This window comes from Danio rerio, chromosome 8 (genome assembly GCF_049306965.1).
Source record: "Danio rerio strain Tuebingen ecotype United States chromosome 8, GRCz12tu, whole genome shotgun sequence".
In the NCBI taxonomy this organism is placed as follows: Eukaryota; Metazoa; Chordata; class Actinopteri; order Cypriniformes; family Danionidae; genus Danio; species Danio rerio.
In genome coordinates, this window is record NC_133183.1 from 22,950,744 (window position 1) to 22,977,866 (window position 27,123).

The 27,123-nt window shown below is 36.5% G+C and overlaps 2 protein-coding genes across 6 annotated transcripts; both read right to left on the reverse strand.

Annotated features, from left to right (window-relative positions):
- Positions 1 to 4,103: 4,103 nt before the first annotated feature.
- aldh9a1a.2 (aldehyde dehydrogenase 9 family, member A1a, tandem duplicate 2) lies at positions 4,104 to 17,828 on the reverse strand. Of its 4 annotated transcripts, XM_073908986.1 has the most exons (14): positions 17,779 to 17,828; positions 15,897 to 15,942; positions 15,251 to 15,407; positions 14,775 to 14,811; positions 14,448 to 14,593; positions 14,032 to 14,161; positions 13,801 to 13,930; positions 13,236 to 13,432; positions 11,821 to 11,961; positions 11,292 to 11,480; positions 10,666 to 10,753; positions 10,180 to 10,321; positions 7,353 to 7,465; positions 4,104 to 6,659 (listed from the first exon to the last, which is right to left on the reverse strand). In XM_073908986.1, the coding sequence occupies exons 6-14, from the start codon at positions 14,149 to 14,151 to the stop codon at positions 6,565 to 6,567; spliced, it is 1,215 nt and encodes a 404-aa protein (XP_073765087.1). In that variant the 5' UTR covers positions 14,152 to 14,161; positions 14,448 to 14,593; positions 14,775 to 14,811; positions 15,251 to 15,407; positions 15,897 to 15,942; positions 17,779 to 17,828; the 3' UTR covers positions 4,104 to 6,564. The 4 variants fall into 4 exon arrangements, with proteins under 4 accessions (XP_073765087.1, XP_073765086.1, XP_073765085.1 ...); XM_073908985.1 differs by lacking the exon at positions 14,775 to 14,811; XM_073908984.1 differs by lacking the exon at positions 14,775 to 14,811 and having other exon boundaries at positions 13,801 to 13,933; positions 14,030 to 14,161.
- A 759-nt stretch (positions 17,829 to 18,587) lies between these two features.
- aldh9a1a.1 (aldehyde dehydrogenase 9 family, member A1a, tandem duplicate 1) lies at positions 18,588 to 26,920 on the reverse strand. 2 transcript variants are annotated; one of them, XM_005166774.5, is made up of 12 exons: positions 26,854 to 26,920; positions 26,336 to 26,504; positions 25,193 to 25,338; positions 23,719 to 23,848; positions 23,489 to 23,623; positions 22,963 to 23,159; positions 22,134 to 22,274; positions 21,656 to 21,844; positions 21,209 to 21,296; positions 20,701 to 20,842; positions 19,272 to 19,384; positions 18,588 to 19,092 (listed from the first exon to the last, which is right to left on the reverse strand). In XM_005166774.5, the coding sequence occupies exons 2-12, from the start codon at positions 26,484 to 26,486 to the stop codon at positions 18,998 to 19,000; spliced, it is 1,527 nt and encodes a 508-aa protein (XP_005166831.1). In that variant the 5' UTR covers positions 26,487 to 26,504; positions 26,854 to 26,920; the 3' UTR covers positions 18,588 to 18,997.
- Positions 26,921 to 27,123: the final 203 nt, after the last annotated feature.

The window sequence follows — 27,123 nt, forward strand, 5'->3', positions numbered from 1 at the left end:
TGAAAAGGTACATAACTGTTTTTGGATTGCTCTGTTTTGCTATTTATGGGATGTTCAGAGGTCAATAACCTAAAAATGGTAGAGTAACTTGGTATGAATCTGGGTTTGCTGATAGATTGGAACCTTGTCTACAAGACCCAACTGAGATATTTAATGCACCCTCAAAGACTGCTGAGAAATAGTGCCACCAATTGTGCCAAGAGTGCAAAGGTACTTGGCTGTATTACGATTTTTGGCAAGTTCAGAGGTCAATAACCTAAAATTGGTACAGTAATATGCCATGAATCTGGGTTTACTAATAGATTGGAACATTGTCTACAAAACCCCAGTGAGATATTCAAGGCACTCTCAACGACTGCTGAGATATAGCGCCACCAATTGTGCCAAGAGTGCAATGGTACTTCGCTGTATTGCTATTTTTGGCAAGTTCAGAGGTCCATAACCTCAAATTGGTAGAGTAAATTGGTATGAATCTGGGTTTGCTGAAGGATTGGAACATTGTCTACAAGACCCCAGTGAGATATTCAACGCACCCTCAAAGACTGCTGAGATATAGCGCCACCAATTGTGCAAAGAGTGCAATGGTACATGGCTGTTTTTTCCTTGCTGTAAGCGATTTTTTGCAAGTTTAGAGGTCAATAACCTAAAATTGGTACAGTAATGTGGTATGAATCTGGGTTTGCTGATAGATTGGAACATTGTCTACAAGACCCCAGTGAGATATTCAACGCACCCTCAAAGACTGCTGAGATATAGCGCCACCAATTGTGCAAAGAGTGCAATGGTACATGGCTGTTTTTGCCTTGCTGTAAGCGATTTTTTGCAAGTTTAGAGGTCAATAACCTAAAATTGGTACAGTAATGTGGTATGAATCTGGGTTTGCTGATAGATTGGAACATTGTCTACAAGATTCCAGTGAGATATTCAACGCACCCTCAAAGACTGCTATGATATAGCGCCACCAATTGTGCCAAGAGTGCAATAGGACAACTGTTTTTGTCGTTGTATTGCGATTTATGGCAAGTTTAGAGATCAATAACCAGAAAATTTTACAGTAATGTGGTGTGAATCTAGGTTTGCTGATAGATTGGAACATTGTCTACAAGACCTCAGTGAGATATTCAACGCACCCTCAGAGACTGCTGAGATATAGCGCCACCAATTGTGCAAAGAGTGAAATGGTACATAGCTGTTTTTGCCTTGCTGTATTGCTATTTTTGGCAAGTTCAGAGGTCCATAACCTCAAATTGATAGAGTAAATTGGTATGAATCTGCGTTTGCTGAAGGATTGGAACATTGTCTACAAGACCCCAGTGAGATATTCAACGCACCCTCTAAGACTGCTGAGATATAGCGCCACCAATTGTGCCAAGAGTGCATTGGAACAAAACTGTTCTGCTGTGTCAAAACTAGGTACCTAGCCTGAAAATGCTGGTGTTTAATTTGTGTATTATCTTACTGTGATAGGCAAGTACAATATGTATATGCGTCTTGTAAAATATCTATTTTTTAAAATAAATACCAAAAATAAGATTAATAATAATAATTAATTATTATTATTATTTATATATTATTATTATTATTATTATTATTATATATATTATTATTATTAGTAGTAGTACTGTTAAATTCATGTCAATTTGTATAGGTTTATAGTTACTCTCTCTATCTCTCTCTCCCTCTCTCTCTCTCTCTCTCTCTCTCTCTCTCTCTCTCTCTCTATATATATATATATATATATATATATATATATATATGTATGTATGTATGTATGTATGTATGTATGTATGTATGTATGTATATATATATATATATGTATGTATGTATGTATGTATATATATATATGTATGTATGTATGTATATATATATGTATGTATGTATGTATGTATATATATATATATATATATATATATATATATATATATATATATATGTATGTATGTATATATATATATATATATATATATATATATATATATATATATATATGTATGTATGTATATATATATATATATATATATATATATATATATATATATATATATATATATATATACATATATATATATATATATATATATATATATATACATATATACATATATATATATATATATATATATATATATATATATATATATATATATATATATATATATATATATATATATACATACACACACACACACACACATACACGGTGGCGCAGTGGGTAGCACTGTCGCCTCACAGCAAGAAGGTTGCTGGTTCGAACCTCGGCTTGGTCAGGTGGCCTTTCTATGTGGAGTTTGCATGTTCTCCCCTACGTTCGCGTGGGTTTCCTCTGGGTGCACCGCTTTCCCCCACAGTCCAAAGACATGCAGTACAGCTAAATTGGGAAGGCTAAATTGTCCATAGTGTATGACTATGGATGTTTCCCAGAGATGGGTTGCAGCTGGAAGGGCATCTGCTGCGTAAACCATGTCCTGGAGAAGTTTAATAAAGGGAATAAGCCGAAAAAAATGAATGAATACATATGAACACAGACACAAGAAAATGTATTGTATTGTATTGTGTGTGTGTGTGTGTGTAAATATATATATATATAGAGAGAGAGAGAGAGAGAGATTTTACACACATATTTATAAACCTTTTATAAGGTATATAGATTAATTGCCATTTATATGTAATCAGTAAAATATGTATAAGTGTATTGTAAAATATTTGTATGTCACTATACAAATTAGTAACTACTACTAATAATAATAATAATTATTATTATTATTAAATCATTATTATTAAATGATTATGTATTAGCATCTTTATTTTGTGTAAATGTATAACACAAACATATTATTATTATTATCTTTAGTGTTAAACATTTTTAATGTGAACACACACACACACACATATAGTTTATAGTACACACATATATAGTATGTAGTACACTGAAAAAAGTGTTGCATGTAAAACTGTTGCAAACAATTTATTTGTGTTGAATTTAAACAAACAAATTAAGTTTAATAATGTTCAACTTAATTTGTTTGTTTAAATTCAGCGCAAATAAAGTGTTTACAACAACTTAACGTAAAAAAAATTGAGTAAATCCAAGGAATCATCTTTGAATGATTTTTTTCAGTGTAGGCACACAAATACATAAAGGTTAAAAATAAAACATTAAATGAATATGCAAAAAACTTGGCATATAGCACCTCCAACTGGGCATTTATTGAAATGACTGTATTTTGACCGTTTTTAGGTCTGTCTTCTCAATGGGATAGAATTATACATATTTATACATATGCAGACGCGTGTATAGACGTATACTATTAACCTGTTGTGTAATATTAGAGAGAACATGGTACAGTATTCAATTATGCAATACCTCATTCAGTTCAATTCACATTTATTTGTATAAGGTGTATAAAAAGGTGTATAAAAAGTGCATTGTCTGTTCTTTGAAACAATAGGTTTAACAAAACTTGAATTGTATTTACAGGCGTGGGTGTCAGAAAAAGCTACTAAAATCTAATACAAATTGTAGTATTTGAAGATAAAACATATGCATTAACTTTTACAACTTGAATTAATAAAACAATTATTTTGTATCTGAAATCCTTGCTGAGGCAGGCACTGTCTATTCATAGGTGGGTCATGTGAAGTCTTCATAAAGGACTATTTCTGGAAAAAAAACAGAAATATATTGTACTCAAACGATGGCACTGTCAATAATTAATCAATGATGCAATTAGATTTCATGCTTGCAGCCCGTTTTCTATCTTATATCAGTTTCATTTAGCATTTTTCATTTTTCAAAAAGGAACATAAATAAACACGGTCCCTAAGATGAGCGCGAATAAGAAGCTGAAAAACGGAAGCGTCGCGGTTTTTAAGGTGGACCGCATAGCGTCAATAATAAGCTGCGAATAAGAAGCTGGATTCAGCCTCGTCAAACATATCTGGGCCAAGTCTCAGCCAAGTTAATAACTTTGCCTGAAGTGGGCCAGACATGTTGGTGTTACACGACTGCAATGAAATTAATAAACCCAGGAATCATTTAGGTGTGCTACGAGCGTGCTTTTTCTCAACGCGAACTGATTGGTAGAATTTTTTTTTCTTTATTTGAAAATAATAAAAAAAAATCTTATATTAAAAGTGGGTCAAAATAGGCAAACTTACATGGCCTACATATCAATTAACACCCGGCCCAAATTTTGTGTGCCACCTTAACCATGGTGCCACCTCTGCTGTATGCCGGTGTCGGATGAATGCCTGCTGTGCCAGATTTTTGCCAAATCTGGGCCAGAATTCTTTGCTACCTGGGAATCAAGCCCCTACAGTAAACAAACCCTGCAGGAATCCTGTAGGATTGTTGGCTCTATGCAGAAATCCTGTATGACTCCTGCAGGATAGTATCACACAATTTTTATGTTGCTAGCATTTGTAGGATTTTTGTAAACATGTCCACTGATTGTGCAACATCCTACAGAAATGATAAGACTCCTGTGGGATGTAACATTCATGGTTTTGCTGGTATGTTAATGTTTATTTCTGACAAGTCAAAGGATAATAAATTATACACCAGCAGTGGATTGGGGCATATTCTGTAAAATATTTAACCATTCAACTGGTCTAAATACATCCCATCTGCAATTTTGTTGTAGCCTACACATAAGAAGCCCATAAAGATCCCATTTATCATTGTACGTTAATAGAACATACAGCTAAATATCATTGCAGAAGCAGCCATCAATTACTACTTCCCAAGGTGAACCAATATATTTAGTGTCCAGCTGTAAATATTTAGGCATTTAACTAGATCATGAGTTTTCCTTCAAAGCATACAAAGCAAATTTGGTTTGCAAATTGAGAGTTATGCTTGAGTTTTACTATTGAAATTGATCCTGCTTTTCTCTTAAAGCTCATAAACATTTGGTGACTGCAACATTTTACCATTGCTGGACTATGGTGATGTTTTATATATGAATCCCTTAACCAGATGTCTTAAGCCTTTAAACTCTGTTTATCATAGCTCTCTCAGGTTTGTTACAGGCTGTTGTAGTGTCTCACCACTGTAAACTGTATGCCAAAGCTGAGTGGCCTTCTCATGTAAGTAACACCCACTGGATGAATCTTGTCTACAAGGCTTTTCTTGGTCTGGTGCCTTTATACCTATGTTCCCTTCTTACATCAAAAAGCCACCATGCCCTACGTTTAAGTGAAATTTTCCCCCTCACACTGGAATACTCTTCAGTCTGAACTGAAAATGTCTGAGCTCATCTAGATAACATAATTTCGCTCTATCATTTATAACAAACAACAACAGTCCATTTCTCCATGTATGTGTTTCTAACATATTGTGATGCGGTATGGCTGAATAACCAACCTGTTTTTTTTTTTTTATTATTGAATTTTTCAGAATTACACAGCAATGAGTAGAACATGTATTTTAGGGAAAAAATAAAGAAGAAAAAAAAAATTAACAAAAAACTTCAGTGTGGTCTAATTTAAAATAGTTTTACAATATCGCAGTGTGCACAGTTAAGAATAAATTAATCCAAAGCAAATTGTGTAAAAGTCCCAAATCAGGAAACATCATAGAGATCCTACAGGGAACATGTAGGAATCCTGCAGGAAAATGATCACAAAATGCAATGGGATCCTGTCCTGTAAGAATGTGTAGACATGTGGTGTGTGGGATCCTGGAGTTTTTCTTAAGCATTTCAGCAGGATTTATTGTAAGGGGTCTTCATACATGTATCTCTCTGTACACACAATTCGTCCTAGATAAATGCTATATAGATTTCCCAAATCATGTTCAGTAAATTGACCTTGAGGTCGAGGATGATTCATAGAAATTGGAATGCTTCTGAGCTACATGATCACTATAATTATTTCAGTTTCTTTATTTTTACATTTACATTTATGATAGGAAGGAATGTTTTCTTTAAGGTTTATTTTAATTAATATAATTTTACCATTTATTTTTATTTCTCTTACTTCAAACCCACTTTCTCAGTGTCAGAAATAAACAAAAAATAAATTCTATAAAATGGCATCAATATATAGACCAGTGTGAATTGTCAAATTTACACATCCAATATCAAGAGCCTACATATGCAAATATGTAACAGCAATGTAGTAGAATTTTTATTTCAACTAGTTTAAATATTTAGCTGAGAAACAATCCAAAGCATCTAATGTATTCCTGTTTTCACACCAGTTCCTATCATTTTCTAATGACAAACAACAGGAACCTGTAAAACCAGAGACATGTTACATCAATCCAGTTTAAAAAGGAGAAAAATGTCAGTTATTAATCCTGAAAGCCTCTATTATTTAAATCTGAAACTTGTAAATCACCAGTATAATACAAATTCATCATGGTGCAGTGGTGAAAAATCAAGTCCTGGAATGTAATACATTTGTGCTTCTAAAATAGAAACATATCCAGATACACTTACTTTTGACAAAAACTATTAGTACTTCAAAAATTCACACTATTTTTTAAAACTTGCTAAACAGTTAGCAGTTAACTCTCTTCTAGTGCTCTCACATGTTGAGGGGTACTTTTGTGACAACAGCTTAAAACAGGCTTTCCACATCTCCCATTTCCACCACAACAGTCTTGAGCTGAGAGTAATACTCAATGGTCAGTGCGCCATTCTCCTTTCCAAAACCTAAAAGAAAAGAAGAAGATAACAATACATTCGGTCTCTCCAGCATTAGCCAACAGATTTGGCAAAACAGAACACAGTTCATGCTTGGAGCTCTTCTAATGAGACAGTGATAAATGGACAGATAAATACTTCAATCAGAATTAAAATGATCAAACCAAATTAAACTATAATCAGTTTGAGACTGGTGAGATAAACCTTTCTATAATCCGAATAAAACAAAATTATTCCATGTAAATGCTTTGAACTAATTACTCTTTTTCTACGGCACGATTTTCCACAACAAGGTATTCCCCACAGCTCAAAATAGTACGTACACAGCTTGTCGTGACTGTGATGATTATTGTAAATATGGGTCACTTAATACGTGCAAAGTGAGCTGCATGGTTTCACTTACTCAACAGCTATCCTTTCAAAAGAACGTATCAAGCTCTACAACTAATACAGCCTCCAAAAACTCATCATTTTCTTATAGCCAATGGTACCTTCCAGCAGTAGTTTGCTTACAAATTAATGCTGTTTCTTGATTGAGAGCAACCATTTCAAAAAGAATCTGAATCAAAGTGGTGCATGTAAACATCAGAATAGATAATATCTCATGCCTCAACACACCATCAAATCTTTCAACTAGATTTTAATCAGAATTAGAAAAAGGTGAATGTGTAGTAAAGATAAATGTGCATATGTTTGGAGTACCTGACATCTTGTAGCCCCCAAAAGGAACTTCCACAGGACAAACATTGTAATTGTTGATGTAGCACATTCCTGCTTGAAGGTTTGCAATGACTCTGTGGGCACGTGCAATATCCCTAAAATCAAAGCACAGGGAAATGTTTAAGTGCCCCAATTATACCATTTTAAAGGTTCAGTGAAAATTGTGAGTCTTCTAGTGCTTTGATGAAGGATTCGGATTTCTGCTTTCCAATCCGTCTCATCGTGGACCAACGATGGACCAACGATTCATCATCCTGTTTCTCAGTATTTAACTGTGAATTGATTTTAATTAATGAATAAGTTAACACATTGCTTAATATAAGATTGTTGAGTGGATTTGCCTGTCTCTTTGTAACTATTTACAGGAGCCAGCAAACTAGGTCAGAGGTCATGGAGACCTTGAGTGGCTGAGGACTGGAAACAACTGTTTCTATTCTTATTTCTATGAGTTAATACTATCTAAAATGTCTAAAAGTGATTTTACTGTTTTTACGGTTAATTATTTTAAAGTGATTCTACTTTTTATTCAAGATAGACTTTGTGTAGTAAGGATATTATAACTGCCTGAATGTAGATGATACCGGTTTTTAACCAGTTTTGATAAAGACGGCTGAGAGTACACTCAGCCTTGGATAAGAAACAGATTATACTTTAAGTGTGTGTGTTTTATTTGATTGTTGATCCGTTTCACAGGTCTGGAGTCAGCTCTAATCAGTCTAAGGGATGTCTGACGTTTATGTTTAGATATTGTTCAGAATTGTTTGCACAAACCCCACTTGGAAATTTTCCTAGTCTATCTGTGTTTTAACCAATCAGGCTAGAACACCTATAAGTATGACGCAGTTAATGACGTTATGTGAGAGTATAATTTTTATTGTTTGGTGATTGTGAGCAGAGCGGCCTAGGAACTCATTGTGAGTGTTGAAGCTGGCTTCTGCTGATGTAACTGCAAACTATCTTCAGTAAACTTGATTTATTTATTTAAATCTCTGACTCCGGCTCTTCTTCATCTACCAGACTGGTCATTCTTTGGGTCAAACTGTAAACTATCCCTACATTGAACAGTGTTAAGTGACAGGGTCAAAAGTACATTAGGTGAAGAACATACATATCATTAGCCTCGTATAAAAAAGTAGGAACTATATAAAAGTCCCTACAAAGATAATACAAGCATGTATGCTTTCTGATAGTTGTCAATGAGAAGTTTCATTAAACATTTTTCTTTATTTATGTAATAATCTTAAAACTACTCATGAACTAAAAAAAGAAATTTGTCATCTTAGGCTAAAAAGACAGCTTACACTCACACTTTATTAGGTACACCTGTCCAACTGCTCATTAAAGCAAGTTTTTAATCAGAAAATGACATGGCAGCACCTCAATGCATTTAGGCGCAAATCGTCACCTTGGAATTATGAGGTTCTATCTGTGTTCTGAATGATTTTGAGATATTGAACTTCAAGGTTTTTGCATTCCATAGCAAACAATATGTGTGTGACATTTTTTTAAGTCTTAAAATGTAAACAACTTATAACAAACATCCTATAATGTAAATAAGTTTAGTATGAGTTAATGTAAATAAGTCATTTAATAAGAATATGTGAATAACTCAATTTTGACAGAAATGTTAGATAGAACCCTACATTTCTAAAGTGACGAAATGCCTTGTTGATGTCAGTGGTCAGAGGAGAATGGCCAGACTGGTTCGAAGAAGATTGGAAAAATGTTGTCTGGTCTGATGAATCTCGATTTCTGCTGTAACATTTGGATGGTAAGGTCAGAATTTGGCATCAACAACATGAAAACATGGATCCATCTTGTCTTGTATTAACAGTTTAGGCTGGTGATGGTAGTGTAATGGTGTGGGGGATATTTTTTGGCACACTTTGGGCTCATTACTACCAATTGGGCATCATGTCAACGCCACAGCCTACTTGAGTATTGGTACTGACCATGTCCATCCCTTTATGACCATAGTGTAACCATCTTCTGAAGGCCACTTCCAGCAGCATTTGCCGTGTCATAAAGCGCAAATCATCTCAGATTGATTTCTTGAACATAACAATGGGTTCACTGTACTCAAATGGCCTCCACAGTCACCAGAACTCAATCCAATAGAGCACCTTTGGGATGTGGCGAAACGGGAGATTCGCATAATGGATGTGCAGCCGATAAATCTCTGAGGAATATTTCCAGTACCTTGTTGCATCTGTACCACAATGGATTAAGGCAGTTTTGAAGGCAAAAGGGGGTCCAACCTCATATTAGTAAAGTGTACCTAATAAAGTGGCTGGTGAGTGTATATTAAAGATAAGACTGCCAAGATGACATGTTGTGGGACAAGTCTCTTTTTACTTTTTTTTTTTTTTTTTACAATAGTACCTCTTCCTCCACAGAAGAAAGTCAATGCCTTCTCCTACATCACCGTCCTAAATCATCGTCTGTTTAGCTCCACCAAAAAATCAAGAAAACCAAAAACATGCAAAGAGACTATAAACACAAAAAGATGCTGTGCAGTGCCAAATTTAATTCCCTTCCATCTAATCCCAAAATTGGAAAAAGGTGGATGAACTTCCACTGCATTCCAGACTGCATTAAGAAGGCCTCATTGTACAGCGGTTTCACCAACAGACAGCCTATTAATATTAAAATAGCCTATGACTCCCAAATAATGTTGTTTATTTGAAGATAAAATCTTGATTACATTATAAGTGAACATCACAGAATAGTACAAACTATGCAAAATCAGTTTATGACCCAGATTATCGTTAAAGCAAAATATATAGCCATAAATATATGGTTTAGTCACCTGGTGAAGACTCCAGATGCCAAGCCAAAGGTTGTGTTGTTGGCTCTCTGAAGAACTTCCTCTTCAGTGTCAAAGGGCAGAACAGACATCACAGGGCCAAAGATCTCCTCCTTCACACAGGTCATATCATCTCTGCAGTTATCTGTGTGCATTACAGCCAGTAAGAGCACAGATAAAGAAAACAGGACTCATAATCAAGTTATTATGGTGGTTGTTTTTAAGACTTATTTGAAGAACTCCTTATTTCATTGTAATGCACAGTTCATTTTTGTTCAAAACCTGTTCTTACTATGTTTTAATTTTTATATTGTGCAAACGTTTCAGTGCACTGGAAGAATTTTGTGATTGAGACAACTAGTGACTGATTGAGATGCACCCTTATCCATCTACTGTTATTGTTAAAATAAAATATGAAACAGACACAGTAAAATAGTGTTAATCAAACTGCAATATGAAGAGAATGCTAATAATACGGCTCTCTCTTACCCAGCACACATGGAGACACAAAGTATCCGTCTTTCAGTTTGGGATCATTGGGGACAAATTGTTCTCCTCCACATAAAACCTTTGCACCCTAAAACAACAATGATGCTTTTTAAAAGCTACATCAACAGTATTTTAACAGTGAAAATAAGCATGAAACAAGACACATGACCAGTTTTTTAAGATTCTGTTGATGGTAGTAATTTAAAGTAGTTGGTTGCCATCTACTGGTTGCTGATTGAATTTTAAGATGTAAACGTACAGAAAGGTCAGCACAGTGGCTCAGTGGTTAGCACTGTTGCCTCACAGCAAGAAGGTTTGCATGTTTCCCAGTACTGGGTTGTTGCCAGGCATCTGCTGTGTAAAACATATGCTGGAATAGCTGCCGACCCCTGATAAATAAGGGACTAAGCTGAAGGAAAAGGAATGAATGAACAGACAGGTTTAAATGGTCTTAACACACCTGCTGTTTTCATCAGAATAGTTAGCTGTTGACTTTCAGGTAAATGATAAGCTCCACTTGTTGACTGTTGGTGTTTCAAATAAAAAAATGAACACGCATGCAGTGGAGTATGGATGAGCAGGGTTAACTAAATGCTTGTGTATTTCTATAAACTGCACTACAGTACCTGCTCTTTAGCTTGCTTGATGAAGCCCAGCACTTTTTCCATGTGTGGTTTGCTGATCAGAGCACCCATGCGTGTTCCTTCACACAGAGGATCTCCCACAGAGATGGCCTTGGTCCTCTTCACAACTTCCTCCAAAAACTTTGGCATGATCTCCCTCTGCACAAACACCCTTGTTCCATTGCAGCACACCTGGAGTAGATCCAGCACAGTTACAGTACTGTCTTATGGTGATATCTTTATAGACAGATGATCTGCTGCTATATTAATGTTGGGTAACCTTCATCCTTTGCAAAAAAATAAAGCTGTGCTTTTTTTAAATGTGCACAAATTTGCATGCATTAAAGTGCTAGTTTGTGTTGCACTAGATTAGATGTAAATTAGGGCCTGGTGGCCTCTTGAAACATTGGGATTGTGGGTTTTTGAGTCAGAAAAGAGTGAGAATTCAGATTAATTCACCTACAATAATTGATATGAATTTCTGACAGTTTATAGAAAAAGTGTGGTTGAAGCAGATTTTTTCACTACACACCTCTCCCTTGGTGAGGAAGTTGGCCATGAGGGCTCCTTTGATGGCGTTCTCCAGCTCACAGTCGTTAAAGATGATCAGCGGTGACTTTCCTCCAAGCTCCAGAGTCACCTGCTTTACACCTTTAGCTGCCATTTCCAAAACCTTGATATGAAGACAACATCAACATCACATCTCACACACTATTTAGAAATTACAGACCTTTAATTTATTTTTCTTCGGTTTAGTCGATGATTTGTCAGAAGTTGCCACAGCAGAATGAACCGCCAACTATTCCGGCATATAATTTATGCAGCAGATGCCCTTCCAGTTGCAACCCAGTACTGGGAAACACCCACATACCCTCACATTTATACACACATTTACACTAAGGCCAATTTAGTTTATCCAGTTCACTGTTAGCACATGTCTTTGGACTGTGGGGGAAACCGGAGCACCCGGAGGAAACCCACACAAACATGGGGAGAACATGCAAACACACAGAAATGACAAATGGCCCCGGACTCGAAACAGTGACCTACTTGGTGTAAGGCAGTGCTAACCACTGAGCCACCCTGCCACCCTAAGACCTTATATAATATTCATTCATTCATTCATTTTCTTGTCGGCTTAGTCCCTTTATTAATCCGGGGTCGCCACAGCGGAATGAACCGCCAACTTATCCAGCAAGTTTTTACGCAGCGGATGCCCTTCCAGCCGCAACCCATCTCTGGGAAACATCCACACACACATTCACACACACACTCATACACTAAGGACAATTTAGCATACCCTATTCACCTGTACCGCATATCTTTGGACTGTGGGGACACCAGAGCACCCGGTGGAAACCCACACGAAGGCAGGGAGAACATGCAAACTCCACACAGAAACGCCAAGAGTTCGAACCAGGGACCCAGCGACCTTCTTGCTGTGAGGCGACAGCACTACCTACTGCACCACTGCCTCACCTAATGTTAATTTATTTACCATCTAATATTGGTGGCAAAATTGCCATTTATTTGTATGTGTATGTGTTTACACACATTAATTTTTCATAATTTAAGTTTTGAAAACAGAAAATATTTTAAATAGACCTATTATAATTGTAAGAATACATAATAAATTTTAAGTACTCTTTTTTTTTTGCAATTTAAATACCAACATGTATCCAATGCAAACTTTTTTAAAACCAACGCATCACATTGTTAAGCAATAGGAGCAAATTGGGGAATCTTCCAACTCTAATATGGAGACACATGCGAGTATCATTAACAGTACTTTTTGACCTGATTGGTATTCTGGTATTGACCCAATTAAGTACTGGTTCAAAAAAAAATACTGGTTCTCAGTACCCATCCCTAGTGAGGACGAGGAACAAATTATTTATTAATGCTAGCTACATATTCTCTCTCTTTTTTTTTTTTTTCATAAAATACCTTCTTTCCAGTAGGAACACCACCAGTGAGGGACACTTTAGCCACCATGGGATGGTGACACAGCAGGCTTCCTGTTTCGGGTCCCCCTTGTACCACATTAAAAAGTCCATCTGGGACACCTGCCTCTTTGTAGATCTCTGCCAACATGACAGCAGTCACCGGGGTCATGGGAGACGGTTTAAACACCATGGCATTACCTAAGAGAGGGAGATCATCATAACAGTTATGGGGGAACATGGAAACTAAAAGGGACCACTTTAAAAAGGGATTGTATGAATAAAAATCAGTGCTGCATGATAAATTGGTGCTCATATTAGCACTGGCCAATAAATGCTTAACTTAAGTAAAGTCTCTGATGATAAATTACTATTTTTCCAGTTGAGTCATGATAGTAATTGAGAATTTTGCCTTTTTGAATTTTGTTTGGGGCAAAAAAAAAAAATTCTATCAAGTTTTATATATCAGATTACACATATAAGGAGTTAACTGTAGTCTGTTTTGTTTAAAAAGTCCACAACTGTGCAAACTTCACAATTTACAAACACATAAAGCAATCCTCCAATACCACAGGCTATAGCTGGAGCTGATTTCCAAGCAGCAATCTGGAATGGGTAATTCCAAGCACCAATGCCAACGCACACTCCCAAAGGCTCTCTTCTGGTGTAGGCAAAAGATCCTCCTGGAAGCTGTATATGCTGACCCGAGTATAAAAAGATCATTTTAGACATCATTTATCAAGTATTTTTTTTAAAGATTTTGGAGATTAATAAATTGGTCACCGAGTGTCTACTACTACCTGACAGTGTGGGGGCAATGCCAGCATAGTACTCAATACACTTCCAAGCAAGGTCGATATCCACCTTAGCCTCCGTAATGGACGTGCCATTGTTGGCCACATCGGTTTTTGCGATTGCATCCCTGCGCTCCTGTAAGTGAGATGTTGGTTTATTGGTTTAGTTTAATAATAAGACAGTTTAATTTGACATATTGACAGAAGCGAACAGATGATGTAGAATGTAATAGCATCCCTGCCCCATTTTTTACAGCTGCCTTGGTTATTCTAATGTTTATTAACCATGAGGTTTTAAAATAAGTGTTGGTTTATTATTTACATGCAATGAACCAAACAAACTACACAACAAAGTTTTCTTTTTTAAGCACTGAATGAGTGAACAAATGATCGAACAAACAATCCGCATTATATGCTTTTACCCTGATAATTCTGGCAGCCTCCAGCATGATTCGGGACCTCTCCATTCCTGATAATTGACTCCATTTTAGGTATGCAGAATGAGCACTTTTAATAGCCTGATCTACCTCCTCCTCTCCACAGGGAATCATATCACACAGCACACGACCTGAGTAGAAAATAAGGTGACTTTGAACACATTACAGAGAGGGAGGGCTGTGTGTACATGAGCACAAATACTAAGGATTTTTTTGTTTACCCTTGACAAATAGTGTTAAAGTACTGCTTTCTGTAATTGACTATTACAATGTGAGACAACAAACTTCAGGGCAATTATAGTAAATCAATACCTCAATGCCTGTAAAGTTAGAGCATGCATTGTGACATCTGTAAAAAAAAAAATAAAAAAAAGTAGTCTGAAGCTTTCAACACATGATAAAATGTATTTGAAAATTGTGCTTTTCGCAAAAAACAAACAAAAAAAACTACCTAAAAGTATTTATTTATATATTCATTTCCTCATTTTTAGCATAAAATGGAAAAATAAGCAGCAGAAGTAAATATGGCTCTTTACTGACACCTATTGGCCTGGATGTTTGTTTAAACATCTAACTATATGGGTATTTGTTGAGTTGTGTTGACTTATGCTCTGTTATGCTTTAGCTCTATTTTCTACAATATTGTCATTGTTGTGTTTTTTGGTTTTCTTATACCATGCTCATGCTTTGTTTACATATTACATAAACATTTTTATTATTGTTATTACATGGTCAAAATTCACAAGAAAGATATTAAAGTAATTAATTAAAGTAGTAAACAATCCTACCAGTTGCAGGCTCGTATACTGGCTCGGAGTTTTTCGTGTTACTTGGCTTCACTCTTGCTCCTGCCCAGAAATTTAGTGGTTCCTTCACCACCAAAGTGCCTGTGGAGACGCTCTGGAACTCGGGCAGCGACAGAAGCGGTTGCTGAGCCATGGTAAACTTGACAGGAACCAATTAAATACACAGTCAAAGTTAATATTTGTTAGCCAAATATTTGTGTTCACTTTCACTTATACAAAATACTTGCAGAAGTAATTCCACTTTAAGCTGACCATGTGAAATAATTAGGCAAATCATCAGCGGCGCTATGAGGAAATGCCGCATTACAGAACAATGAAGTACACTTCATGAATAATGTAACAGTGACTGATTTATTTTATGCTTTTTTGAGCAAAACAACAATACTAAAAGTAATGCATGCACTAAACCAGACCAACCCTGTTCCTGGAGATCGACCTCCCAGCAGATTTCAGTTGCAACCCATATCAAATACACCTGCCTGTAATTATCAAGTGCTGTTCAGGTCCTAATTAATTGGTTCAGGTGTGTTTGATCAGGGTTGGAGCTGAACTTTGCAGGAAGGACGATCTCCAGGAACAGGGTTGAGCACCACTGCACTAAACAGTCACTCAAATGCAGGTTTCTTACCTTTTCAATGCAAGCTGTTTATACTGCACAGAAGTCCATTCCCCTACTGGTAGTAGAGCAAAAAGTTCTCAAATAGCCATGATTATGGGGAATTAAATGATTGATTTATGATATTTATATTCTTTAGGGACTTGTTTTACATCACTGCCATTTTAACCAGGTTAGACTCAAGTTACATTTTAAAATGCCAGTTGGTTACTGACAATACATCCCAGCCAGCTGTGCTCATCAAATTCATCTCCTTGACTCTCATGCTGAGAATTTTTTTATTCCATTGCTGCATCTAGTCCAAACAAATCAACAGCAAGTGCAAAAGCATATCTATCTGCTAATGTGATATGTTTCAGTCACTGTATATTCTACTGTTAGGGCACATTGCTGTCTTCAAATAAAGGCAAATCAATCTCCAGTGCCGTCAGGCGTTGCAACTCCTCTTTTGATGTTTATTTCTAAAGCAGTGTTTTGAGTCTGAGTCTGTGTTCTGGCAATCTTCAGGTCTCATCTTAAGCCAATGTGCCCACATCATATCTAATATCAATCATATTCTACCTCTAACATCTGAGCTATGGGTAGGTGGAGGATGACGGGGCTTTCCTCGATCTCAATCTACTTAATGGGCATTTGAAGACCAAATTTTTTTATAAATGTCAATGATGTAAAACAACAGGCCTAAAATATAGATTTTACATTTAAATCCATCATTTAATTTATCAGGATGAGATTTCAAGAAGTCACATCAAACTAGGATAGACAAAAGCGATGTTGGAAAGAGGTTTCTGGTGGAAGAGACATGTTGATTAACCAATTTATTTGTGATAAAACTTTATAAAATGTCAATCATTAAAAAGAATATATCCATAAACGTGCATTCTCTTGATGACTTGAGAACAAATCATTCTATTTAACCGATTCTTCTCAGTGAACCAGTCAAACTAGTTTATCGATGTGCCTGACACTCCCTCTGATGAGTGGGGGGAGGCTGCAGAGCTGGAGCAAGACAGTTTCACACCCCAGGCAGTCCAATAGTATCTGGATGCAGCCTTTATGATGCAAGCTGAGATTGCATCACTCAGCAATGCAATGTCAGACACAATGCACTCAGATGAAGCTAGTGACTTCACTGTGACAGGTAGGGTTGGGGTTGGGGTTAGGTGAGCACATTAAAAAGTATTGGATGCAGCTTAGATAGACTGCACTGCACCAAGTCTAAAGCAGTCTCATGGCCCATATGTTCTGCGTTCAGTAGGTAACAGCACTGCTGAATCATTGAACCTGCAGCCATAGTACGGGTACGCAGCAAAGTTTGTTAATCATTATGCCAGAAGGTCAAAAAAACTACGAATTATTTTTTTTAATAAACATTACATAGCTTCTTCAGTGTTCAAATTTTGGACAAATCTAAACTTACTAAGTAGCTTATATTGTCATGAACTTAGTCTTAATACTTATTTCAGATGAGAAATGTTCCTCTTCTGTTCAGCAAAATAAATAGTATTTCATAAAAAAGTATTTTATGAAACCGTAATTTTAATTAAATTACAAAAATATTTTAAGTAATCAGTGGAAAAGTCTGTTAATTACAGTCTCTAACTTTAGTTAGCAAACCCTTTTTCAAAACAGTCAAACTCATCAAAACTGCTGCCTCAGAAAGAGTAGGCCTACGTACTATTTGTTAAAAAAAACAATATGTAGCGAACAATTCATAATCTTTTTCAAAAATGTCAGCTCTTTCCAGTTGTTCAAACTAGTCTATTTTGCAGCGCACCATAATTAACCTGCGAAACTTGCCACAGGGACTAAACCATAATTGCACAAAAAGGCGTTCTTCGTTGCATGGGTGTGTGTGTAACTCAAGTTCTGCTTAAGCGTTAAATTTACTTACCTATGTATTGCGTTGAGGTGCAGGAGTTTGACTGGAGTGGAAGCAGCACTGGTGGCCCAGAGCTCCAAAGCCGTACTCACTACTCCACAGCTGGAGCTCCAGCTCCTCCTCGCTGGAGGTAGTGGGCGTTTTTTGAAGTGCCACCGGCTTGTCTTAAATGTTACTCTAATTAATATGTCATTAATAATAATAACAACGATAATTATAATTATTTTCAAAAAGGACTGTATAATTTTCTGTAACAAATGGTTTACGCTTAAGAACCAATCAAAACCTTACATTAAATAGATTAAACCATTATTGGAAAATTAAAAATTAAAAAATTAAACCATTTATTGAGCCTCTGCTGCATCATAAAAAAAAGAAAACAATGAAGGACTATAATCGCTGCAGTCTCGTCTAGGCTTAATTTTGTTCATCATAACCTAAGATATGTAAATTTTCCTATAATTTATTTTCGCTTTCCTGATAAACAACCTCTTCTTCTGTCATCAAACACAGACAACTTTATAGATGTCATTAAGATTTAGACTAGAATGAATATTCACACTTGCACTTAATTTCTGAAGCCTATGCAAAAATGATACAGGAATTTACCATGTTTATTTCTACTAGTTTAAAACAATTAGCTGAAAAACAACCAAAACATCTAATGTATTTATATTGTTTTCAAAAATGCCATATATCATTGTCTGTAATGACAAGCATCAGGAACTGGTAAAACCAAAGACAATACATCAATCTGAATTGAAAAAAAATTGAATTGAATTGAAAAAAAAATTTAAAAAAATAAAAAGACAAAAACACAATTATTACTCTTGAAAGCCAAGGTATATTTATTTCAAATTGAAACTTGTAAACCACCAGTGTAATACAAATTCTTCATGGTGCAGCGGTGAAACAACAAGTCTTGGAATGTAATAAACTTGTATAGTAGAAACATATCCAAAGGCACTTGCTTTTGATTGAACTGTTAGTACATCAAAATTCACATGTTTAACGGATCTGGAAAATACTTTGGTTAGTTAAGTAACTTCAAGCGTTCTCACACATTGAGGCCCAATGGAAATGAGTGACATAAATATAGACTGTCAAAGCAGTACAGCACTTAGCTAGTCTTCTAGTAATTGACTTCTATTGCAAAGCCAGAGCTACAGATCTGAAAACTGGGAAAAATCACATTGCGGTACGGAGTGCTGGTGGTTAACCTAACAATAGCTTAAAACAGGCTCTCCACGTCTCCCATCTCCACCACAACAGTCTTGAGCTGAGAGTAATATTCAATGGTCACAGTACCGTTCTCCCTTCCAAAACCTAAAAGAAAAGAGATGCATTACATTAGATACAAATATGCTGCAATACATTAGCTCTCTCTAGCATTAGCCAGCAGATTTGGCAGAATTTATACGGTTTTACCATTATTAGCAGATCACAGCATCAGTAATGGTCAAAGTGTTGACATCAATATAATACGGACAATATGTTTGGAGTACCTGACATCTTGTAGCCTCCAAAAGGAACTTCCACAGGCCCGACATTGTAGTTGTTGATGTAGCAGGTTCCTGCTTGAAGGTTCGCAGCAACTCTGTGGGCACGTGCAATATCCCTAATAAAAATAAAAACACATTTTTAGTGCCTCATTATGCAATTTGAAAAGATACAGTGAAGATTGTCAGCCTACAAGTGCCCAAACTTTTTGTTATAAAGGGACAAAAGCAAATTTGATTAAGGGCTGTGGGTAAATACACCAAACTGCACTGTACAAAATGCAGGGTTCCACACAATTCATTCAGGTTGTCCCAACACAAATCATTTAAGGGAACACATTTAAGTGGATCAACATAAAACAATGAAGTTATCCCAGAAAAAAAAAAAAAAACCAAGAATCGTGTTGTTTAAGCTCATTTTACTCAAGTAGGTTAAACAAGCAGCAAAATATATACATATATTGAGTGTTTATTACAATAAAGTTACCATGGGTAAAAACCAAAACTGAAAGCAAGACTTGACTTTAAGGGACTATTTCAAATGGATTAATTAATCAATCTTACTGTTCAATTAACGCAACTGCCCTAGATTATTAAAGACGCAAACCCCTCACTGCACGACAGCTGCGCACCTTCAGCAGACCTCCTCATTCCTGCAGCACGAGGGCTTTATGATTGTTTATTAGCGTCAAAAGTGGTGGATCAGTTCGGCGAAATACCTGACTGCGTGTCACTGCATCCCTAAGGACTGTTTGGCGAAATATTTTACTGAATATCACTGCATATCAAACGACTGAAACGATATAACTAGAGAACTCTCCACTGTGCTGAGCGAGAGCGCTTACTGAACAGCGCAGTATCGATGACGTAACTGCGCCCAGGCCCGATTATAGTGCGAGTGCGGGCTGTCGGGGGAGACGGGAGGGGGAAAAGCGTGCTTTGGCCCGGTTCGAGGCAACTAATCATAGTGTGAGTACGGCATAATACACAATGGTCAGACAATGAGTACTTTATTACATTATAATCAATGCCTACTTCTACATGGCTGCCTGTTTAGCTCTGCAGATAAAAACAGGTCTATGGAGGAGACTTCAAAAGACAAGATGATGTACAGTGACATGTTTCATTCCCTTCTTACTTCTCATTCCTTTCTTACTGATTCCAGAATTACTTTGTATGATATTGCTTTATTTTTAATGAAGATTCAGGCTGCATTAGTAACAAAATTGTCCTTTGATTTGACCTTTGTTGCCTTCAATCTAATGCAGTTTCATTAAGAATCAGGACAGAAATACTTTTAAACTATTGTTTCTTTTATGTAAAAAGCTTGACTACATTATAAGTAAATATCAGAGAATGGCACAAAATAAATAAAAAGCAAGCCGTGACATATCACAGATAAACTTAGGCAAAAAATAGTTTATAGTTTAGTCACCTGGTGAAGACTCCAGACGCCAAGCCAAAGGTTGTGTTGTTGGCTCTCTGAAGAACTTCCTCTTCAGTGTCAAAGGGCAGAACAGACATCACAGGGCCAAAGATCTCCTCCTTCACACAGGTCATATCATCTCTGCAGTTATCTGTGTGCATTACAGTCAAAGTCAGATCACAGATAAGGAAAAGATGACTCGCAGTCAAGCTATAATGGTGAAAAAAAAAATAATAATAAATAAATAAATAAATAAATATATATATATATATATATATATATATATATATATATATATATTTTTTTTTTTTTTAAAGAAAAATGTAAACCATGCCAACACTTTATTTTAGGATGTTCGTGTTATTGTAATTTCTTACTACGTGGTTATCATATTTACCTAAATGTGCTTTTTATTGTTGTAATTATGCATCTACTGTTATTATTACTACTTGTTAAAATAAGAAACATTGACACGAACTGCAATATGAAGAGGATGCTAATAATACGGCTCTCTCACCCAGCACACATGGAGACACAAAGTATCCGTCTTTCAGTTTGGGATCATTGGGGACAAATCGTTCTCCTCCACATAAAACCTTTCCACCCTAAAACAACAGTGATAATTTAAAACTACATTAATACTTGAACAGTGAAAATAAGCATGAAACATCAATACACAAGACCAGTTTTTTAAAGATATTGTTGATGGTAGTAATTTAAAGTAGTTGGTTGCCATCTACTGGTTGCTGATTTAATTTTAAGGTGAAGAAACAAACTTGAACAGATTAGAAAATGATCTGTAAACATGTCTGCTGTTTATCAGAATATTTAGCATTGACATTCAGATAAGATAACAAGATACGCTCCATCTGTTGGCTTTTCAATGTACGCATGCAGTGGAGTATGGATGAGCAGGTTTGACAAAATGATGAACTATACATTTCTATAAACTGCACTACAGTACCTGCTCTTTAGCTTGCTTGATGAAGCCCAGCACTTTTTCCATGTGTGGTTTGCTGATCAGAGCACCCATGCGTGTTCCTTCACACAGAGGATCTCCCACAGAGATGGCCTTGGTCCTCTTCACAACTTCCTCCAAAAACTTTGGCATGATCTCCCTCTGCACAAACACCCTTGTTCCATTGCAGCACACCTGGAAAATATGCAGCACAGTTACAGTACTGTCTTATGGTGATAGCTTTATAGACAGATGCTCTGCTGCTATATTAATGCTGGGTAACCTTCATCCTTTAATCGTATAGTGTGCTACTACACTCAATTAGATGCAAATGTGGGCCTGACAGCCTACTGAAACATTAGGATTGTGGGTTTGCGAGTCCCAAAACATTCAGTAGAAACCAGTTAGAGTTAATGCACCTACAATAACCTACATATAAAGATAGAAATAAATGGCAAAAATAATAAATAAAAGTTCTACACACCTCTCCCTGGGTGAGGAAGTTGGCCATAAGGGCTCCTTTGATAGCATTCTCCAGCTCACAATCCTTAAAGATGATCAGCGGTGACTTTCCTCCAAGCTCCAGAGTCACCTGCTTCACACTTTTAGCAGCCATTTCCATAACCTTGATTGGAAAACCACATCAAAAATAGTGGGGGGGGGGGGAAGACAGACCTTAAATATTGGTGGTAAAATGTGTTTGTATTTTGTCAAATTAATATGCATATGTTTGTGTGCGTATTTGTACATCTAGACATATCTTTTCATTATTATTAAAAGGTCTGAAAATTTTTGATTGATCTAAATGTATATTTTCTGCAAATAAGCATTATATTGTTCTTATCGAGAAAATTTGAAGATGTCTATAAAATAAAACAAATTTTCTCTTATATTCTCATTAATGGCAAATCCAAAAAAACCCATAGTAACTTTAAATTGGTGTATTAAATATTTATCAGAGCTATATTAAAATAATCTATCTAGAATCTAAACTGACAGCTAAAAACAAAACATTTCAATCAATCATTGAATCCCCCCCCACCCCACCCCAAATATGAAATATAATTTCTGAAAAAAAATCTAGGTAATAAATTAAATGTATTAAATTAATAGATCATGTTAATGCAATAAAATACATCAACAAAAAAATTGACTGTCATAATTATAGCACAAACATGAAACTTTGCGCACTGTATGGACAACAGTGGAGCCTTCAGCTTAACAGCTGGGAAATACTTAATTACAGCAAGGACATTAACAAATATTTTATTATCACTGCTAATATCTCTTTGTTAATGGTTTGCATGAAATACCTTCTTTCCAGTGGGAACACTACCAGTGAAGGACACTTTAGCCACCATGGGATGGTGACACAGCAGGCTTCCCGTTTCAGCTCCTCCTTGTACCACATTAAAAAGTCCATCTGGGACACCAGCCTCTTTGTAGATCTCTGCCAACATGACAGCAGTCACCGGGGTCATGGGAGACGGTTTAAACACCATGGCATTACCTAAGAGAGGGAGATCATCATAACAGTTATGGGGGAACATGGAAATGACAGGAAAACACTTTAAAAAAAGAGATTGCATGTATAAAAATTTGTGATGCCATAAATTGGAAGCCATAATTGTATTGACAGATAAATGCTAGTTATTGTTTATATAGACACTTTTTTGGTTGATATATGGGTTTGTTTTGTTATCAGGCTCAGAAAAATGACCAAGATTACTCCCAGATATATCTCAGATTACATGTATAAGGAGTTAACGGTTTTGGTCAAAATGTCCACATCTGTGCAAACTTCACAAATTACAAACACATAAAGCAATCCTCCAATACCGCAGGCCAATGCTGGAGCTGATTTCCAGGCAGCGATCTGGAATGGGTAGTTCCAAGCACCGATGCCAACACACACTCCCAAAGGCTCTCTTCTGGTGTAGGCAAAAGATCCTCCTGGAAGCTGTATATGCTGACCTGAGTATAAAAAGACAGTTCTTAGACATGATATAATAAGTTTGCCTAATGGAACAGTTTTGGAGAATACTACACATCTTGTCAAGTGGACCTACCTGACAGTGTGGGGGCAATGCCTGCATAGTATTCGATGCACTGCCAAGCAACATCAATATCCACCTCAGCCTCAGTGATGGATTTGCCATTGTTGGCCACTTCTGCTTTTGCAATTGCATTTCTCCGCTCCTGTTTGTGAGAGGTGTTTTGTTAAAAGGATTGCTCACCCGAAAAATTATAAAATCCCCTTATTTACTCTTCCTCATGTGGTTTTAAACCTTTGAGTTTCTTCTTTTGAACACAGAATAACATATTTAGAAGAATGCTGGAACCTATCAACTTCTAAAGTATGGAAAAAAAGCTACTATGGACATTTATGGGTGCTAGCTACCAGCATGTTCATCTGTTAAATACACACATAATTAGTGTTCTACAGAAGAAATCTCAAATGGGTTTTAAACAAGTGAAGGGCGAGGAAAAGGGAGAGATAAACAGAATTACACTTTTTCTCCCTGTACTCTCTTAACACAAATACATGAAATCCAACTGATATAGAAAGCAATGCCATTTTTTACAGCAGCCGTGGCTATTCAACTGTTTATTTCAATCAGGTTTTAGAAGTAGTGTTGGTTTAATATTTACAAGCAGTGAACGATCCAAACCAAGTTAAACCAAGTTGGTTTAAAGCAGTGGTTCTCAAAGTGGGGGTCGGGGCCACCCAGGGGGGGTCGCGGGACAATGAGAGGGGGTCGTTTGGTGATTTCTAAGAATTTAATAAATTTGAATAAACTTTTAAAATTAACATTGTTTATTCATAACTTACAGAAGATAAAAATAGTTACATAAAAATACAATATTCAAACAAAAAGCCATCAGTCTTTCGTTTTTTGTTTTTTTTTTACTTTGGATTGCAACCCCTAGGGTTTTTACAGTAGATTAACGACAGTTGCACCAGATTGATTTTACGGCACTAGCTAAACTTTGACACCTTTACAGCACTCATGTACATTGGTAAAAAAAAACCAAATACAGGCCACGACTGAAGATGGAGGAAAATCTTTAAGTGGCAGTCTCCAAAATTAAACCAAGAAAAGATTTGTGCCCGTCAGTCTCATTATTTGAGGTTAATATTACATAATAATTTTTAAAAAATGATATGCTTGTTAGACCCGGGGCTGAAAAGTTTGAGAACCCCTGGTTTAAAGCAATATATTAACTAAATCAAATGTACAGTGCAATGTAGCTCCCCCCTCACCTTCAGGCCATCTTAAATGTGACTTTTTCCTTCATTAGAGAAATATTTTTAATTGAAACAGTGGTCTTAGGTGATTAATAAATGGCAAATGAAAAGCTAAAGCACTTTTTAGTGTCCAAATAAATAAAAGTAATATTATTAAACACAATTAATAACACCTATGGCTCCTGGTGATACATTGGGGACATTGAGAAGCTAAATCATTAGTCAGTGCCTTGCACTGTATTGGCTATGCTGTTCACGGGATCATGTTTTGCAGCAGTATTATATGCTTTTACCCTGATAATTCTGGCAGCCTCCAGCATGATTCGGGACCTCTCCATTCCTGATAATTGACTCCATTTTAGGTATGCAGAATGAGCACTTTTAATAGCCTGATCTACCTCCTCTTCTCCGCAAGGAATCATATCACACAGCACACGACCTGAGAGAACAGAGGGTGATATGTACATTGAACATGTTACAGAGAGGCAGGGATTACCAGAGCAGAGATGTTGAGGTTTTTTTATGTTCAAACTTGACACAATAGTTTCAAAGTACTGCTTTTCTGTATTTGACTATTGCGGTGTGAGGCAACAAACCTCAGGGTAATCATAGTAAATCAATAACTCAATGCATAGGCTGTAAAACTAGGACACTGAATTATCATGACTAAAGGAGAGGAAACCAGTGTCCCACTCTGCATACTACTCACTATATGTTGAATTTAGTCATTGTTATTTCGCACTTTCAGTGATCTGTTTGTTTTCTGTGAAAGTATTGTTCGTTTTTTTAATGAGTTACTTAAAATACATGCATTTTATTGAATGCTGAAATTACAAGTGGTTATTCAGAAAAATGATAAGCATCTGATAGGACAGGGGTGTCAAACTCAGTTCCTGAAGGGCCGCAGCTCTGCACAGATTAGTCCCAATCATAATTAAACACAGCTGATCAAACAAATGGAGTCCTTCAGGCTTGTTTGTAATCTACAGTTTTATGTATTGGAGCAGGGCTGGAGCTAAACTGTTCAGTGCTGCTGCCCTCCAGGAACTGAGTTTGATGCCCCCGTTACAGGACAGGACATGTGATAGAAAAAAGACAATATTGTACATGCTTTGCAACATAGGTTATGTACAAAACAAAGCAAAATCTTGCCACACACTTGAGTACTCTCATCTGCTAAAAACAGCAAGCAGCAGAAGTAACTTTGCGCTTTATACTGACCCCTACTGGTGTGGGTGTTTGTTTATGGCTTCATTTGTACAAGTTCATTGTTATTAATTTTGGTTTGCTCATACCTTGCCACGTTCATGCTTTGTTTACGAATTTCATAAAACAATCATTTGTATTACTGTTGTGTTATTATCAAGCTGTAGATATACCGTCGAAACGGAAATACCCACGAGAGGCTAGCTAGCCAAAGAAGTAAACAATCCTACCAGTTGCTGGCTCGTATACTGGCTCGGAGTTCTTTGTGTCCCTCGGCTTCACTCTCGCTCCTCCCCAGAAATTCAGCGGCTCCTTCACCACCAAAGTGCCCGTGGAGACGCTCTGGAACTCGGGCAGCGACAGAAGCGGTTGCTGAGCCATGGTGTTTTTGACGGGAACCTATTCAATACAAAGTCAATATCAATACTTGTTAGCCAAACATTTTTTGTATGAAAGAACTTAACGTTTACAAAACGCATGCAAGACTAATTCCACTATTACTCGACGATGTGAAATTGTGCAAATTTTAAGTTTTATGCATACACAGATTTCGAACAGAGCCTGCTTCTGTTCTGCAGCTCGGTGGGTGCAGCTATGAGGAAACGCCCCATTACGGGTCAATGAAAGTACACTTCATAAATAATGCGAATGCAACGTTAAATCCATGCATTTCATGCATCAAACACATAATTCTAAAAGTAGTGCATGCATCAAAATTATGCATGCATTCAAATGCAAAGTTTCTTACCTTTTCAAAGCAATCTGTTTATACTGCACAAAAGGTCGTTTCCCTTCTGGTAGATGAGCGAAAGGAGGACGTCTGCTCAATTTTCTCCCACTTTTAAAGCGTACGGTTGCTCAAGCTGATCCCGTGGTATATGATTACATAAAGGGTGGGTGGGATGATATGAATGTTACCTTAAGCACCGCCTCTGGACCACTTTTTAATGTGGTTTCTTTTTATAAAGTCTTCGGTTTCAACACATTTTATCCCAAGTTCCAGAAAGCATGAATTGCG

Bases quoted from the DNA above. Each gene is read 5' to 3' on its own strand.
- aldh9a1a.1 (XM_005166774.5), bottom strand. From the start codon at position 26,486: ATGGCTCAGCAACCGCTTCTGTCGCTGCCCGAGTTCCAGAGCGTCTCC. The intron at 21,297-21,655 runs GTACTGTAGTGC...CTGTTGTTTTAG, and splicing joins TCAAGCAAGCTAAAGAGCAG to GGTGGAAAGGTTTTATGTGG. The intron at 19,093-19,271 runs GTACTCCAAACA...CTTTTCTTTTAG, and splicing joins TGGAGGCTACAAGATGTCAG to GTTTTGGAAGGGAGAACGGT.
- aldh9a1a.2 (XM_073908984.1), bottom strand. From the start codon at position 15,401: ATGGCTCAGCAACCGCTTCTGTCGCTGCCCGAGTTCCAGAGCGTCTCC. The intron at 10,754-11,291 runs GTACTGTAGTGC...TTGTTGTTTTAG, and splicing joins TCAAGCAAGCTAAAGAGCAG to GGTGCAAAGGTTTTATGTGG. The intron at 6,660-7,352 runs GTACTCCAAACA...CTTTTCTTTTAG, and splicing joins TGGGGGCTACAAGATGTCAG to GTTTTGGAAAGGAGAATGGC.